We start from the raw sequence: 17,743 nt of genomic DNA, 5'->3' as shown, positions 1-17,743 counted from the left end.
AATTGTGGAGCAGCTCTCCAGATGAAGTCGGAGATACTGGCATAAACTTGTAGTCTTTTATATAAATATATTTAATATTCAAATTTACAGCAGTCTTTGACATCATCCTGAAATGGAAGAATATAAGATATCATGAACACAGGAATACCATGAGGTAAATCTAAAACAGTATACAGAATATACAGAAAAAGAAGGGGGAAAAGGGAAACTCCCCCTTTATACTTTGAGCAACCAATCATAGCATAGATTGCATCATGCATAATGTTAGCACTACATTAGCACTCTCTAATGTAAAATGGATATCGTGTTGTTTTTGCAAAAAGGATGTACCTTTTGAGAATGTATGTTTAGAAGTTCAATAGGGTCTTGGTACACTAAGGAAAAAAGGTCAAGAGTGGAAAACAGAAAATGTCTGCGGTCCTAAAAAGAAAGTCAGCTTGTAAAAATAGACTAGCCAACAGTTTTAACCACATAACCTTACACATAATGAAGAAATTAATTGCTTGTCTCAATTTATTATGTGTATGCCACTAAAATCCTAAAGAAACAGGAATTGTGGGTTAAACTAAAGTGGACTGATGGGATTAAGTCCCCGCTCTCAATGCCTACATGACATTGTTGAATGAGAGGACTGATGGGATTAAGTCCCCGCTCTTTGTATACGTGACATCTCACCTTTGTTGGGCTACCCCAGCAGGACCAAGGAAGTGGGCATGTCATACCCATATATGGTAATCATGTATACATCCGGAAATGAATATACTGACTGAAAAGAATATATAAACCTGTATGTAAAAACCCCTCGGGGTTCAGACTTTGCTTGAGCTATCGCTGCTGAACCTTGCGCAATAAACCTTTCCTTTCGATAAAGAGCTGGTGTGGTTTCTTTTCTGTAACAAAGCAAAATGCATAGGCATGAAGAAACCAACTTATAGTTGAAAGGGCAAAAGGTAGTTTAAAGGAAAAGGGGGGAACTGGACAAAAGGTGGGGAGCAGGGGTGAAATGCTCCCGGTTCGGACCGGCTCGGGCGAGTAGGTAGCAATGGCGGCAGGCAGTTCGGAGAACCGTTAGCAAAAATCCCTGCCCCCACCCCTCATGCCCAGCTGAGCTGCGCGATCATCAGAACCTTTTTTTTCTTTAAAATGGCTCTGAGGAACCAAACTCTGACGATCCCAGCTGAGTTGCCTGCTAATCAGGCAACTCAGCTTGGATCGCCAGAGCTATGTAAAAGAAAAAAAACTTTACTGCTAATCAGTAGCAAAAATCCCTCCCACTCCCCCCCTCTGCTTGCTTACCTTAGCTGCTGGTCACAACGCATTGCTGTAATCCCTGCTGCAATCCATTGCATCAGCAAGCAACTGAATCTCCCTGCCTGCAATCAAGCAGGCAGGGAGTTATGGACTTCAACTCCCAGAATTCCTCAGCCAGCAAAGCAAAGCTGGCTGAGGAATTCTGGGAGTTGAAGTCTACAAGCCTTAAAGTTGCCAAGGTTGGAAACCCCTGTTCTATTGGGTAAGTTTTTTCCCCCTTTGGGAGTTTTAAAAAAATAGTTAATTGGGTTTTTTTTTAGTTGTTCTTTTTTTAGACCTAGCCATTTAAAGTTTAGGAAGTTTTAAATTTAGCTGCTTTTATATAAAAATAAAAATAAATTAAAATAATATTTGTGCAGCTATCTGAGATTTAGTGTGTTTCTGTAGTGTTTCACTCTAACTACACAAACACAAAAAATCTCACAAAGCTGTATGTGGAATTTTGTGTGTGTAAAGTGTGAAAGTTGATTTTTTTGGGCTTTTTGTGGCTGTGTGAGGTTCCTGCTTGTTGCAGGGGCCATTTTGGGTCTAGCACAGCTGCTTTTATATTGTGGGTGAGCCTGTTGTGTTGTGTTGTGTTGTGTTTTGTAGGTTAAAAAAGGGCAAAGAAGTGACATTGACTTGGCCACGCCCACCTGACCAACAAGCCACGCCCTCTCAGTTACCTTACCACCAAGCCCCGCCCACTAATTAAGCCCCGCCCACAGAACCGGTAGCAAAAAATTTTAGATTTCATCCCTGGTGGGGAGACAGATAAAAATGGGGAAGTTCGCAAAAGAATTAGGTGTTCTGGGAAGAGTGTGAACTTGTGGTCAAGGGGGCTGCAAGGGAGGGCCTTATGCTTCGGGTGGAGGGAATAAAAGTTGCTGGAATCTGTTCTTGGATGTGCCTACTAGCCACCCACTCTTGCAAGAACGTATTTTGCACAAAACTGCTTGTTGCTTCACTTAATGATTGTCAAATTTGTGACTGGTTACTGTTTGCTTTGTTGTAGGAAAGACAAGACTAGGCCAAACTCTTCATTGTAGGAAAGTTTATTTGCGCAAGTTCAAACTCAAAAGCAAGCAAAATGTCTGAACCCCGAAGGGTTGTACAAAGTGGGGCTTATATAGTGTTTAATACGTAACAGTTTCTATATTTATTTATTTATTTATTTATTTATTTATTAAATTTTTATACCGCCCCCTCTCCCGAAGGACTCGGGGCGGTGAACAGCCAAAATTAAAAACACACAATACAAATATTAAAATACATTAAAACAGAATTAAATTATCTTAGGCTTCTCCAATTTAAAACCCCATTACCCATAAAATTCACCAATTAAAAAATTTTTTAACCCAGCCCGGCTTGCTGAAATAAAAACGTCTTCAGGGCCCGGCGGAAGGTCCGGAGATCCGGGATTAGTCGTATCCCTGGGGGCAGCTCATTCCAGAGGGCGGGTGCCCCCACAGAGAAGGCTCTTCCCCGGGGGGTCGCCAGCCGACATTGCCTGACAGACGGCACCCTGAGGAGACCCTCTCTGTGGGAGCGTGTTGGCCGGTGGGAGGTTATCGGAGGCAGAAGGTGGTCTCGTAAATAACTTATATATAGACATATAAGGTAATATAAGGAATTAAACTGTTCCTTCCAGACATGGGAGTTGAGATAATACAGCAAGGGAGTAACATACGTTATCTAAGTCTGCCATGTGACATCTTGAGACAGCAGTTCCCAGAGAACAACAGGATGCATCTGTCTGGGTCATGAAGACAAAAATAAATTCTTGCTAATACAGCAATTTATCTAGCTGACAAAGGGGAACCAGCTCCGGTTTCAGGCCCATTAGTATCAAACATTGGTTCGAACCAAGGATTTGCCTACCTCAGCTTCCAGAGCGGTTGGGTGGACAAGCCGAGAGAGTGTGTTTCTCACACTAACTAATCAGCTACAACTGTGTGTTCTGGCCTATTACACATTTTACCTGTTCCAACTGCTAAATTCAATATCTTATTTTAGTAAAACTCAACTTTGAAGTTATTGGCATACAAAACAATTTTATTGAACTGTTTGCAAAGGCTGGTGGATCTCAATACGCACAGGTAAGAGACCACCCCCAAGTAATGAAAAAGCATACTTTTATAATCATCCTATGCCTGTCAACTTACTCCACATCATTCCTTTGCAGGCCCAGTTTGGTCACATGCCTTCTGACCACCTATAAATTACTATCACACCTAAATGTTTAAAGTTAGTGTGGGAAGCCTCCCTCCACACTTCCAGAAGAGTGAAATATTTTGGGAAATATTTAAAAAGGCAGAATATTATATTTACCTGAAGGAGAAATGGATAAACATGTTTTTAGGGTCAGGAAGCAGTCCCCAAGTCTTTCTTAATAGCCCACTGCAGATGCCAACACTTAAGAGATAAAGAACTTATTGAAAGAATAAGCCAACTATCTAGATGGCTCAATTCATAAGCAAAGCAAATACTGCAGGCATAAATCCATTCAAGACAGGATATTTCAAAACTGCTTGCAGCAAAGTTTGACAGCTAATAAAAGCAGAATGGTAGGATTAGAAAGCAGCCCCTCACCCAAGACCCAACACAGGACAAAAGCCATTAGCCACAATAGGTATTGCCCAACACCCTTTCAGAATACAAACCCCTTATTGCACCACCCCCAGAGCAGTCCAAACTTCAAAGTCACAGAAACCTGGGTGCTCAGATAAACAATAAGCCAGAGGTTGACCAGATTAGCTCAGACAAACACATAGGATTTGCATTTCCTCTTTTGCTTATAGAGCCAGCTATGACCCCTACATGACCCCATAGGAATCTGACAACAGCCAATAGAATATTAAAGGACATGTTCTTGCACAGGAACAAGAAGCTCAAATACAAAGCCCAAAGAAGGTATAAAAAACCCCCACTGTCAACTACATTTTGTCAGCTGCACCAGAACCACAAACCCTGGTGGTTCTGTTCACCAATAAATGGACCTTCTTTTCAATCAGCCTCCGGCTTCCATTTTGTTTCAAGTGCCTTTCTCCCCGCTTGGAACTGAACCAGATGGATTTTTCTTCCAACATTAGTTAAGCCCTTATTGTCATCTAAACTTGCTAAGCATTCACACCTCCCCACATCACATGCCTCACTTTTTTCATACATTTCATAAGAATTGCAACATAGCAATAGAAAATAACATTGCTCAAATGAAAGAAACATTTGAGGAAGAAAAATATCAAAGTGGGTTTGGGTTAGATACCTTCTCAGCCTTCTCAAGGTTAGACTTAACTATTTTCTTTGTTACTGGGAATTTAAGAACAGCTAAAGATAAGGTGGTATCTACAATGTATACAATTGAAAAGAAAATTTAATCATGATTGTACTTTGGATATGTAGCAGTGTGGCTGTATGTTAAGGTACTAACTCTAGATAATTTGACCAAAGGAGAAACCCCATATAAATTATAAAATACAGTATTAAATGGAAAATTACAACTTATTATCTTATACCCCCACACCCCTTCATGCATTTGGCATAATGCTAATACTACACTATATGTGAATTAATGGGCTAACATTCTACATGCATTTTTGTTATAAGAGAGAGAAAAATACATTTGGCCCCTCCGGTTCTTTTTCATCCTATCCTGTTAACTCATAGGTCTCATTTTCCTGGCCAATTGCCAAAGGAAACGTCTGCATGAACGTTTGGTCCCTCCTTGCTCTCGAAAATGCGGGCGTTCTTGTGCGCCGCTTTCCTGCCTGCCAGTGCAAAGGCGAAAAGAAGCGCGTCTTAAGAAGGTTGTTGCTTGGTCCTGTTGGAAGGAAAAAGTAGCCTTTCCCTTTAAGGATTGTCAGAAGGCAGAGCTTTCCCTTCTTAAATTCAAAACTCCTGGCTGGGAGATTACTTCGCCAATGATTGGAGGTCAGCTGCTTGAGAGCAGAATTAGTTTATTGTTTATAGGAAGGCAGGCAAGAAACAAATACAAGCAGAGCGTTTTCTATGTGACCCTTTAAAGTCTTTTAAAATTCTTTTGATTTGGCGTGTGAATCCTTTGATTTGTGTGTGTGATTGTTTTATGGTGTTGAAATCCTGTTTTTGTTTGTGATTGGGTTCTTCCGTCCTGGATCTGGCAAATAAATAATTGTTTTATAGTCCACTCTCTGTTTTTCCCAGCCCTTTGTAGTTGTTCGTTCCCTATTCAGCTTGCTATTTCTGTGTTTTCTCCTTTTTCTCATGTGTTTAAATTACTTTGGCTTGATTTCTTTTCCTTTTTGGGTGTTTGTTTTTCTTTCCTGTGTCCCATATATCTGTTTGGATGTTGCAGGCCCCTGTAATTTTGTCCTTCCTTTGTTGTGGAAAATAGGGTGGCTTCAGTTTCTTAATGGCCCATTGATAAAGGTGGGGGCTGAAACTCTGCCTGGGTTTCTGCTTATTTATTTTAGGGGAATTTCCCTGCTCTTTTAATATTGAGTTTCTCATATCTTCCAACAGTCCAATATCTTTATTTTCCGCGTTACTCGGCTGCGCTTTCCCTCTGAGCCCGTGGGCGGAGACTTCAACCTTATCAGCGCGCACCTCAAGTCTGATCTTTAATAAAACTCCAGTCAGCCCTCAACGTTTCTGGTGAGTGGTGAAATTGGACTGGATCCCTGTTTTAAAGCAAAGCCGAAGTAGATGCTGGCTTGGTAAGTTTTCCAAGACTGGTTTTCTTAGGTATCTGGACAAACGATGAGGAAGCAAGACTGCCCTGAAACCAAAGTAACTGCTGTGGAATATTGCATATTATTTAAAACCATGACTATACAAGATTCTGAAGCAAGGTCAATCTGTTGACTTTGTGTAATATAAGCCGGTAGGGGAGAATGAGGGTAGGGGGAAGAGCAGGCTTTCTCAAGAGTGGTTTAATTATATTTATAATTAAACACATGTTCTAGAATGTCGTATAATTTTTAGGAGTTGCTGTAATAGCCTTGTTATTACTATAATTATTTCTTGATTTCTCTTTTCTTTCTTCCGACTATTTTGAAGATACTCTTAAAACAGATTTTCACTTTGGCGATCAGAAAGAGTATAAATTACGGGTCTACTTGTGCACGAGAAGTGTTACTTATTGCTGCGGCCCTATTTCAGAATCGGTTGAGAAACACCATAGTGGGGGGGGGAGAGGGGGGAAAGATTGATATTTGTTTACGCCTCTTTTGTGTGGCGGATGGTGAATCCGGAACCATGCTGAGTTGTGCCTTCTGCGCGCAGTGAGGTCGATGCAACGGTTCACGCGTGGATGGCGACTATTTTTAAGCAGGCAGCTCGTGGCTACCCTGTCACTTCTTGGGAATAAGGGGCTGCCTCCTGTAATAGGTTTTAAGAATTAGTTTGTAAACAGCTTCCATTATTTAGAGTCCTTAAGGTGGAAGGTGTGAATGTAAATTCCTAGTTGTAGCTCCTAGAGGTTTCAGAACACCGCGGTGGAGAAAACTATTTAGTCATCCTCAAGACCATAATCTTGAGAAAAAGTGTGTTAGAGATGGTCTGTCTCTATGTTTCCGCTGTTAGTTTTCTTTGAGTTTTAGTGTTATTAGCTCCCTCACCCCTTTTCTCCTTACAATTTGCCTTGCTTTTAAAATAATTTTTATTAAAAGTTTAAAATGAAAATAAAAACCTAATACAAACTTTAAAAAAAAAAAGAAATGCAGAGGAAAAAAAAGGGGGACAGGTAAAAAAAATATAAAGAAAGAAGAAAGTATATAACTTTATCTTTGTATTTTTACACCATTTCCTTCCCTTTAAAGACTGACTGCCTGGCTTTTGCTTTTGAAAATACACTTTTAGCCTTCTAGCAGGAATCCTTTTTTTAAAAAAAAGGTCTTGAGAAACAATGTGCATTTAGAAAGATAACTGAGTAACTTTTGTGCTGAAACGTTAATATTGGATATTTCCACTCCCAAGTGAGAGAAATGAGAATTATTTCTGTAAAGAAGAGAGCAATAGTAACGCCATATTTATCCTCTGTATGGGACACCAGCTGTGAGACATTATAAGAATGAGAGTTTTAGGAAAATACCAAAGCCATACATTTATTAGTACATTCCAGGTCAGGTCATGCTAACATTGGCAGGAAAGCAAGTTGTCATGCTAAAATTACGTGTTGTTATGATCAAGATATAACAACTGTCAGGGGGAATAGCATGTCCCGGAAACCATCTGTCAGGATTGTGCAGCCAAAACTCAACTGACCTAAATTGACCAATAGTGATAAAGGGCAGTGATGGGTGGGTTTTTATTGGAACTGTATTTATTCCTGTATTCATTTGTATCATTGCTCTTCTGTGGCTCTACCCACATGAGACACAGAAGGCCAACTTTTGCAAAAGTTCAAATAAAGCTCTTGTGTTGTTCACAGAGTCTCCTGTTGATTCAAACTGATAAATTTAAATCTCACATAAGTATTGTGTTAACATGTTTAGATTATATTTGCTTTTCTTATCCTATCGAAGTTCCTCTTAAGTGAAAGTGTGAATTGCTTCAGTTTTATTTCCAAGATCTTCACCAGATGGTGGCATATCACATTTTTTTTTCTTTTATAAATGAGATGTGTAGTAATCTACTTGATTTCTATAGCTGTTAGCCTATAGTAGTGACTTTTTTTCCCTAAAGGACTTCTCTCACCTTTTGTCACTTTTTATTTTGCTTATATTTGGCATTATTAGATATAATTAGATATAATACGAAGTAGAGTTACTAAATTATATTCATTTTTAATTGTTGTGGAAAAATTGAGACTGAACAACATTCCTGGGTCAGCCAGAGTCAGTTTATTGCTCAGGTTCAGAGCCAGATTTGTATCTGAAACTTTGAACCAAGAAAGAGCCCTGATAGAACTGTTTTTATACATATCCAAGACAAAGGATTCGCTGAGCTCATGCATTTTCCATATATGGTTAACATACATTTGATAATTTGTACATCCTAATTACTAAACCATTACTTGCTAGTTTATAAGATTATCTTAGCTACACAACTTTTCCTTAAGTGCTATGGTTGCTAATGGGAGATTTATTGCTGTTCTTAGGTAAATTTATTGGCTTAAGTAACTCTTTGTAACATATATGTCCTTGTCTTTGACAGTGAGGCCCCTCAAATGTTTTCCATACGGCTGTCCTTCTGTGACAGCTAGGCCTCATCAGAAGATACATTATCACTTAATGGGGTTTAGCTGATTTTTAATATAATCTCCAAGCAAGCACTTTTCTCTCTTACAATAATGTGAATAGAGAGGGTCCTTTAGAGTTCATGTAGCTGACTCTGTATGATTCCTATTTTATTCACATTATTATGGATTTTCTAATCTGGATGAAAAGTTTTTTGAATTGTTTTAAGAATCTTTGCTGTTGTAGAATATATGAAAACAAGCTATCTGTTCTAAGTCGGTTCTATATTTCTATTTGTAATTTCAAATTTAAGCATTTAACTCCCCAATGTAGTCTGTTTTAAAATATTTCTAGTCCATTTAGGCAAGCCTTCCAGTGCCCTCCTAAATAGTCAAATCAGTTTCAGCAGAGTGATAAAACTTGTTCATGGAATGCTTAAGTAAGCTTTATATTTCCTACTACATACTGTAGAATAATAATTACTTTTGCAAATAGTTTTTACTTAGATTGTCTAAAGTCTGCACATTCACTAAGGCATGTCATCTTTTCAGTGTTGGTCCTTCTGACATAAAGCTTCCTCCATAGGCAGGAATATTTATATAGTTACAGTTTGGTTTATTAACTAGGAAAATAGCTTGATAGTATCAGGGAGGAGCATCAATTCTGGTGTATGTTGGCATCAGAGACATTTGGAACATTAGTTCTGAAACCCAAATGCAGGGAGGTGGTATTTTCAGAAATGCTGCATTTTCCTTAATCTCAACTGGTTAGATGGACAGACAGATCTTAGAGGTTTCAAGACATTGAAGAAATAGTACAAGTAATCCTCAATTTACAACCACAATTGGGACCAGAGTTTTCACTGCTATGACCATTTTCTGACATAGTTGGTAAGAAAATCACTGCAGTCATTAAGTGAATCACACAATCATTAAACGAATCCAGCTTCCCTCATTGACTTTGCTTGTCAGAAGCCAGTCAGGAAGCCATTTATATGGTGTCCACCTGAACTTAAATACAAACAGTTGCTGGTGCATAACATCAAAAGTGCTAGGCAGCATCCAGTTTCGGTTGTGTAGATATTTTGGAAAGTACCATAAGGGAGAAGGCTAATATTGGAAGTAGGTTAATGGATGCCAGAAATTATCAGAAAAACTCAGACCTGATTTTATACAAGTCTGAAGACAGGATTTGGCAAAACATTCACAGAGATAGCTTTGACTAGCACTATAATGTATTATCTAGCTGCTAGATAATGTTTCAACAAATAAAAATGATGCCAAACGTAATAGTTGATTGTGAGCATAGAAGTATCTGTTTCTTTCCATGGTAACCTTGAACTTGATCAGTTGTTAAGTGTTTCACTAAGTATTCAGTACAGAAAACAATTGGTTTTCAGTGTCTATGACAATGTAAGAAAGGCTGTGAATAAAACACCAGCAATATTTGAAAATGTGCACCATGTACATGTGTGACAGCATCGTTGCTAAGTAATTACAGTGTTTGGCTATGAGCAGGAATATATGATGGAAAACTGATGGAATGGAAATAACCAGTAGGACATAATCATTCTTGGATACAAGCATTGTGTCATGCTTTGACTCATTACACACACACACACACACACACACACACACACACACCTCACAAGCAGACAACAGAAACAGGGAGGGGGATGGGTAGATTTGGAATGCAAGGGAGGGAATTGTGGAATGTAAAGAAAAGTCTTGTATGCACTGAAGAAGGTTTGTTATTTATATCAAAGAGATTATAAGATCTAACTCATTAGAAACTTTGGAAGACCAAATTCCTTCATTCTGCCACAAATGTAAAATAGATTTAAGGAAGTTCTATTGTCCACTTGATAAAAATGATAATAGTGATCTTGACACAGTGAAATAGAGAATGGAAAGGAAATGTTACTTTAATAATGGGGTAGTCATCACTTATCTTCATGTAAACTACCAGTAGGTATTTTCATGCAAAGAACACAAAAAGAAGCCAAATTTCTATGCATCCTAAGTGACTGTGCTTTAAACATTTTTTGTTGGAACTGAGCAGGGAAGAAGGGACTCTAGATTTATTCTTAAATGGTGAACAAGTTGCAAGGCTTGGGGAACTATTAAGAACCAGTGACCATAATTCTGTTACCGTTAGCATACATGTAAATGAGAACTTGCAGCAGGGTGCAATATAATGATATTTGACTACCTGTGGATAGATAGACTGTCTATGAAAAGGGTCTGTGAAAATACAGTTACTTCAAAGAAATGGCAAAGAAGTAAAATAATAAAGTCCGTTTTCCCTTTGCGCATAAGATTTTATAAATTCCTTCTACCTGTACATATTAAGTTTCAAGGCAAGTTTTATAAATCTACACAAATAGTCTTGCTTAATGAATACCTCATATAACAACTATTCACAATTACAACAAAAAGTGAGCTTTGATGAAAAAATAACCTTGCCTCCAGTTCTTGCATTTATAATCTTTGCAAATCTGTAAAGCAAAGGAAAGCTGAATCAAGATTGTAAGTAGTGGTTTCATTTAGTGACCTCTTTGCTTAATAACTGAGTTGCTGGCCTAAATTGTGGTCACTAAATGTGGACTGCCTGTATTTTGATTTCCACCAAAACCCTGATTCATCTTCATGTAAAATTGATGAATCGCTGCATACCAGGGTGCATGTGTGTATACAGCTTTTTAATTACATAATCAAATGAAAAATGACCAGCAATATGCACTACCATGAAATCCATAGAAAAAATGGTATTGCTTCTGTGATTTTCTTAAGCATAAGCTCAGTTGTGGCCATTTTATGCATTGAAACTCTATGGACAACAATTCAGTGTGGCTATGTGCTGGAGTTTTAGTAGTTCTCATTGAAGGCTATTTGTAGTTGTATCTTCATTCTCATACCTTATTTACCAAAATTGTAAAATGTGAAATGGGTTGCTCCATTCAGGGATACATATATCCATTAGACAAACAGCATCATTTCCTGCATATATTTCCACCTTCTCTGCAAATAATTATAATAATCTGTATTTGGCAATTCCCAGTCAAAATTGATTACAACTGGAAAACTCTTAGATTCTTTGGGATGCTAACAGTGGGGCCATCTTAATAATCCAAAATGTATATGTGGTAGTTATGATGGCTTTGCATTTTTATTTTTTTCTGTTTTTATCATGTTTTTCTACTTGTTTATTGATGAACAGAACCACCAGGGTTTGTGGTTCTGGGGCAGCAGACCAAATGGTTGAATAATTAGTGGATGGATCATTATAGGTTTCTGGACTTTGAAGTTTGAACTGTTCTGGAGATTGTGCAATGAAGGAGTTTGTGTTCTGAAAGGGTGTTGGGCAATTCCTATTGCGGCTAATGGCTGTGTTGGATCTTGGGCGAGGGGCTGCTTGTTCTAATCCTACCATTCTGCTTATGTTAGCTGTCAAACTTTGCTGCAAGGAGTTTGAAATATCCTGTCTTGAATGGATTTCTGCCTGCAATATTTGCTTTCCTTATGAATGGAACCATCTAGATAGTTTGCTTCCTCTTTCAATAAGCTCTTTATCTCTTTAATTGCTGGCATCTGCTGTGGGCTATTAAGAAAGACTGGGGGCTGCTTTCTGCCTCTAAAAACAAGTTTCTCCATTTCTTCTTTAGGGAAATATAATATTCTGCCTTTTTAAATATTTCCCAAAATATTTCATTCTTCTCGGAGCGAGGACTTCCCACACTATCATGAGTACTGTCTAAGTGTGGTGGTATTTGAGCACAAAATACTAAACACATTAAATGCATGGGTATGTGTATATAATGAGCTCAAGGTATCGCACAATGATAAATAATAGTAATTTGATTATAATTAAATTTTGAATTGATTGTTTTGGTATAAAATTTAATTTAAAAAAGCCTCTTAAAATGGAGAAGATGTCAGGGCATACATTATTTGCCAAAAAGTATGATCCCTGCTCTTAAGGACAATATGTGGGGAGATGGATGATTGTTTAATCAGGGGGGAGGGTGTCCCCTATTTTTTGAATGTTTATTGGACCATTACAGAATGTTTGAGAAACACTGCTCTGGAAAGAGATTTGCATAGTGACATTAGCCATAAATTTCTGTGCATTTCTGTTTAGAAGATTTCTAAACAGAATGTATCTAAATATAATGCCGATACAGTTTATTATTTTTAATTCCACACAGGCCTTGAAATATGGGCAGGGGTTTTTTCCCACGAAGGCAGAGCTTCCCCAGAAGATGCCATGATCAGTGGTTTCACCAAAATGTAAGTTTTTTTCTGTTCCCAACTCTCAGCTCTAGTTTCTTATTACAGACATCAGAGAAACACACACACACACACATGGATACACACAAAAACACAAAATTAATTCTTGGAGAATAAAGGTTATTTTTCTTCAGAAAATAATCTGGTTCAAAAAGTGTACTGATTTATAAAATTATTTTTTATGAACAAGATGAAAAGAATGATGTCTAGAACCTCAATACTGTGGCTGAAAATTTGAGGAAATTAATGTGATGCTGGATATGCAAAGTTATGTAGCACAAACTTTTCTCCATTTTCTTATCAATCATTCCTAGAAGAAACAACTCTGGTTTGAAATCAGAGTTTCAAGTGTAATCTCTTCTAACCCCTTCTGATTTTATACCAAAATTTTTTAATACTGGGGCACATCCACCACATGTGGTAGTATGTTCCTAATTTATGGCCACATCTCCAACATTTAGGTGATAGGCTGGAATACATTTTTGCCAATCTCGCTGGTGCTAAATGCCATCTATAAAACAGAAGAAGAAAGGGAACATGCTGCAGGGGTAAATGAACTGTGGTCAAGAGAGGAATGGATGAATGCATAAGAGAAGAAGATCAACACCAGAAGAGGCGAATAGGTGTGTGATAGAGAGATCAAAGGCAAAGAGGAGAAAGAGCCTATACAGATTATCCTCGATTTACAACCTTTTGTTTAGTGACCTTTTGAAGTTACAAGAGCATTGAAAAGAAATGACTTACAACTGGTCTTTCACTTACAAGCATTGCAGCTTTCCCATTTGGACACTTGGCAACCAGCCATGTATTTACCAGGGTTGCAGCATCCCCAGTCATATGATGGCCATTTGAAATTTTTCCAGCCAGCTTCTGACAAGCAAAATAATTTGGAGAATCTGAATTTGTTTAGTGACCATATAATCACTTAACAACTGCAACCATTTGCTTAACAATTAAGGCAAAAAAGCTTGTAAAATTGGGCACGACTGATTTAACAACTGCCTTGCTTAGAAATGGACAAAATGGACATTCTAGTCTCAATTGTGGTCATAAGTTGAGGATTACTTGTATGTGAGAGCAGTCAGTGTCAAAATATATGAAACTGGTTGTTCTGCCATGGAGAAGACCTCTGCTATTTGAAATGGCAGAAGTCAAGAGATGAATGCATTATTTTCTTGGGCTTCAACTTTTTTCTTTAAGAGGGAGGGGAGAAAGTAAAGGAAACAGAGAGGGACAGCTGGTAGAGAAGAGAGTGGGGAGAGGAGAGGAGAGGATTTAGTTGAGGCTCAGAGACTCCTGTGAGATTTAAACACTAAAAAAAAATTTATACTCACTAATTTGATAGACAACTCTGATGTACAAACCAAGAGAATTTATTGGAATGTGTTTGCAAAGGCAGGCCTCCATGTCACTTCCCAAGTTGGATTGAGATCATGAAGCGAGCTTTTCAAAGTTTCAAACAATACTTTTATACCTTTCCCCCCAGTATACATCATACCTCCTTCCCCCCAGTTCCTGCCTGTTTACATCCTGCGTACGTGTCCAACATGATTCCTTTTGGTTATGGCTTCTTTTATTTACTGATTTCCAAATTCCTGTGTTTTGCAGTGATTGCTTTTGCTAATTTACAACAGGATGCATATTATTTCTCTCACCCTTTGTGGGTGAGCTTTCTTGAACATTTTGGTCAAGCTGCCACATAATAATTAACCTTTTTCCATTTGTGGCTTTTCCTTTGCCTTGTTACTGAGGCAATAGAGCCTTTATAATTTCTTTTATGCAATTAATACATTCTATAAAAGAGTAACTTTTTATCTTTTCTTACACTCTCTATCACTATTCTAACATTTGGTGGAACAAGGGATTTGTTCAACATTTTAAGATGCTTTCTCTCCTCCCCACCACTTTGAGTTTTCCTATAGAGAATGTTTTGAGCAGATTTTCAACATCATATCAGAGATTCAGAATAGTCATGAAAATAATGTCAAATCCATTTATTTTGAATCTGACATATTTTGTTGATTTGGCTTCTGAAATTCAACCTATTAGAGGAGAAAGCTCTCAGAATCTAAGCTGAGATATAGTATGGAAACTGTGTATTTTTGATATGTTATAATTTACTACAGGTGTACCAATTTTCGTAGAATGCATCTGCATGATAGTTCAGTAGTTCCAAGAAATTATTTTCAGCAATTCTGGCTTATTATACAACCTATGAAGTGGGTTGGGCTGAGAGAGTGACTGGCCCAAAGTTATCCAGCTGTCTTATATATAAAACAGCTGGATAACTTTGGGCCAGTCACTCTCTCAAGCCCAACCCACTTCATAGGTTGTATAATAGAGAAAAGAGTGAGATGGCAATATTATATACAATGTATCCATTTGAGTTCTACAAATTAAAGATCATGTACAGTATAAATCAGTAATAATACTGCTATTTTGTAATAGCAAGTGCTTTTTTATTTAATGTTTTGGAGTGCTTCTGGCTCCTTTTAAAAACACTGTGGGAGGAGGCAGCAACATAAGATAAACATTACCTCTTTTCAAGGTTGTTTCAGATTTAGATAAAATATGTGGGTGTACCACCCTGTGTCAAGCTGTGCTGTTGATAAAAACTATAGCCACAACAGCTCCACTGCTGTTTTCTCTCTGCTTAGCAAAGAGAAAATTGTTTCTGGAATTCAACTTGCTTTTATATTAATATGAATACAGTTGTACATCTATACATTCCTCTCTTTTATGTCGTCTTCTCCTATCTTTTTGAAATAGTGGGAGTAGAGAATATGCTTCTTGTTATGCCACATAGGCTTCAGATATGAAATGGAATTTCAGTTATGTTCTTATATACACATAACTAGAGAATCTTCTGGCAATTTTCCCCAGCAAATGATGCATAACTACAATGTCTTCTGAACAGTGGATCAATTTATTTCAAATTCATCAACAGATCTATATGATTAAAGTTCTGGGAAAATTTTAAAAATTCAAACTAGGTTTTCACAGATACTTAGTTTAATTGCTTAAACTATGGTCTTTTTGCTTATAGCAATAGCAATAGCACTTAGACTTGTATACAGCTTCATAGTGCTTTTACAGCCCTCTCTAAGTGGTTTACAGAGTCACCATAATGCCCCCAACAATTTGGGCCCTCATTTTACCCCCCTCGGAAGGATGAAAGGATGAGTCAACCTTGAGCCTGGTGAGATTTGAACTGCCGAACTGCAGCTAGCAGTCAGCTGAAGTAGCCTGCAGTACTGCCCTCTAATCAGAGGTGGGTTTCAGCAGGTTCTGACCAGTTCTGAAGAACCGGTAGCAGAAATTTTGAGTAGTTTGGGGAACCGGTAGTAAAAATTCTGACTGGCCCCACCCCCATCTATTCTCTGCCTCCCAAGTCCCAGCTGATCGGGAGGAAATGGGGATTTTGCAGTAACCCTCCCTTGGATTGGGGAGGGAATGGAGATTTTACAGTATCCTTCCCCTGGAGTGGGGTGGGATGGAGATTTTACAGTAGCCTTCCCCTGCCATGCCCACCAAGCCACGCCCACAGAACCGGTAGTATAAAAATTTGAAACCCACCACTGACTAATCACTGTGTCACCTCAGCTCTGTAGTGACTAGATGTTTGATTGGAGGCCATATTAAGGCATTGTGGAGTTTTCTAGGGTTAAGAATTTTTTTTACTTGTGCTGTGATAAGTGGAGAGGAAAGCCATTTCCTATATCAATTCGGAATTACCAAAGTTTTCTAGGCAGGTTTTCCTTGGTTTTACAAAAATGCAGAGTCTGACCAAACAATGTTGAACAGAAATCAGCCTTGCTTATTGAATATTTGCATTGTGCCATAATATTGTCATGCAAAGATGACTTTGTTGCACAGCCAGAAATAATAATCTGCCTTTCTGTCAATAATATGACTTTTGTTACCTGTTAAAGGATTTCTAGATTAGTCACAATTGTGAATAATACTTATTTTTTAATTGCCCAGAATATACCAAATGAAAACTTTTGGATGGGTACTTGGAACATGCCACAGAATCAGTTTCCAGAGAGACCCCCTCCATGGTGGAACCAACACCATCCAGAGGAACAGAGGTATGTTACTTCCTCATCTTACATTATTTAGTAACATCTTTTATTTTCTAGGTACCATATTTCCCCAAAAATAAGACTCTGTTTTATATTTATTTGAATCCTGAAATAAGTGCTTGGCCTTATTTACTCAATTGGGCTTTTGGGCTTATTATCAGGGGATGTCTTATTTTGGGGGAAACGGTAGTTTGGGTTATTGTTCTTTAAAAAAGTATGAAGCTACTTTCAATTGCTTAAATTAGCAGAATAAAAAGCAATAAAGCATAAATAAATAAAAGCCACATAATACTATTTATTTAACAAGCATGGGCAAATAATTTTTCACCAGAGAGTGTCTATGAAGATTCTCAGTCATGGTTGTCCCAAAGGTGTTTTTTCAAGAGGGAATTGGACTTTCTGGTTTTTCTTTGAAGACATTTTGCTTCTCATCCAAGAGGCTTCTTAAACTCTGACTGGATGGTGGGGAATGGAAGGATTTATACTCCTTGCAGACAGCTGGTTATTTGCATTCTTTTAGCAGGTCATTAAGGTCACCTGGAGGTTTATCTCTGTCATCAGGGTCACCCGAGTGGTGCAAATGGGTGTGGAGCCTTCTTGGAACTGTTAAAAGGACTGTGTTGTAGATTGGAGATACATGATGTCCTATTCCTCCTCCTCTGTTGAGAGAGGGCTGCTCAATTTTGACATAGATGGCCCTTTAACCCCTCTTTCAAATCAGTGATCCTCTCTGTCCAAAATGTGGACCTTGTTGTCTTCAAAAGAGTGGCCTGTGTCTTTTAAATGCAGTTGGACAGCTGAACCTAGTCCTGATGTGTTTGGTCTCCTATGTTGTGCCATGCATTATGAAGTGGTTGTTTCATTTTCCCAATGTACAGATCTGCACATGGCTCACTGCATTGTACTGCATATACCACTTTGC

General features: G+C 38.1%; 1 protein-coding gene across 4 annotated transcripts in view; it reads left to right on the top strand.

The window, feature by feature from the left end:
- The first annotated feature begins 5,140 nt into the window (after positions 1 to 5,140).
- The window catches only part of LOC139315331 (uncharacterized), a 43,723-nt gene continuing 31,120 nt past the window's right edge, over positions 5,141 to 17,743 (top strand). For 2 of the 4 annotated variants that reach the window (XM_070941517.1, XM_070941513.1), the window contains exons 1-3: positions 5,908 to 5,984; positions 12,655 to 12,736; positions 16,721 to 16,827. In XM_070941517.1, the coding sequence (XP_070797618.1) occupies positions 12,665 to 12,736; positions 16,721 to 16,827 (179 nt within the window). In that variant the 5' untranslated portion in view covers positions 5,908 to 5,984; positions 12,655 to 12,664. Of the gene's footprint in view, positions 5,221 to 5,790; positions 5,985 to 12,654; positions 12,737 to 16,720; positions 16,828 to 17,743 lie in introns of those variants that run through there. The other 2 variants (XM_070941514.1, XM_070941515.1) reach the window with 2 other exon arrangements.

The sequence above is a fragment of the Pituophis catenifer genome, unplaced genomic scaffold (assembly GCF_029215685.1).
Source record: "Pituophis catenifer annectens isolate HBS135680 unplaced genomic scaffold, rPitCat1.0.hap2 SCAF_3, whole genome shotgun sequence".
Lineage (NCBI taxonomy): Eukaryota > Metazoa > Chordata > Lepidosauria > Squamata > Colubridae > Pituophis > Pituophis catenifer.
The sequence above is the reverse complement of the archived record's forward strand: the minus strand, read 5'-3'. Positions and strand labels throughout refer to the sequence as shown.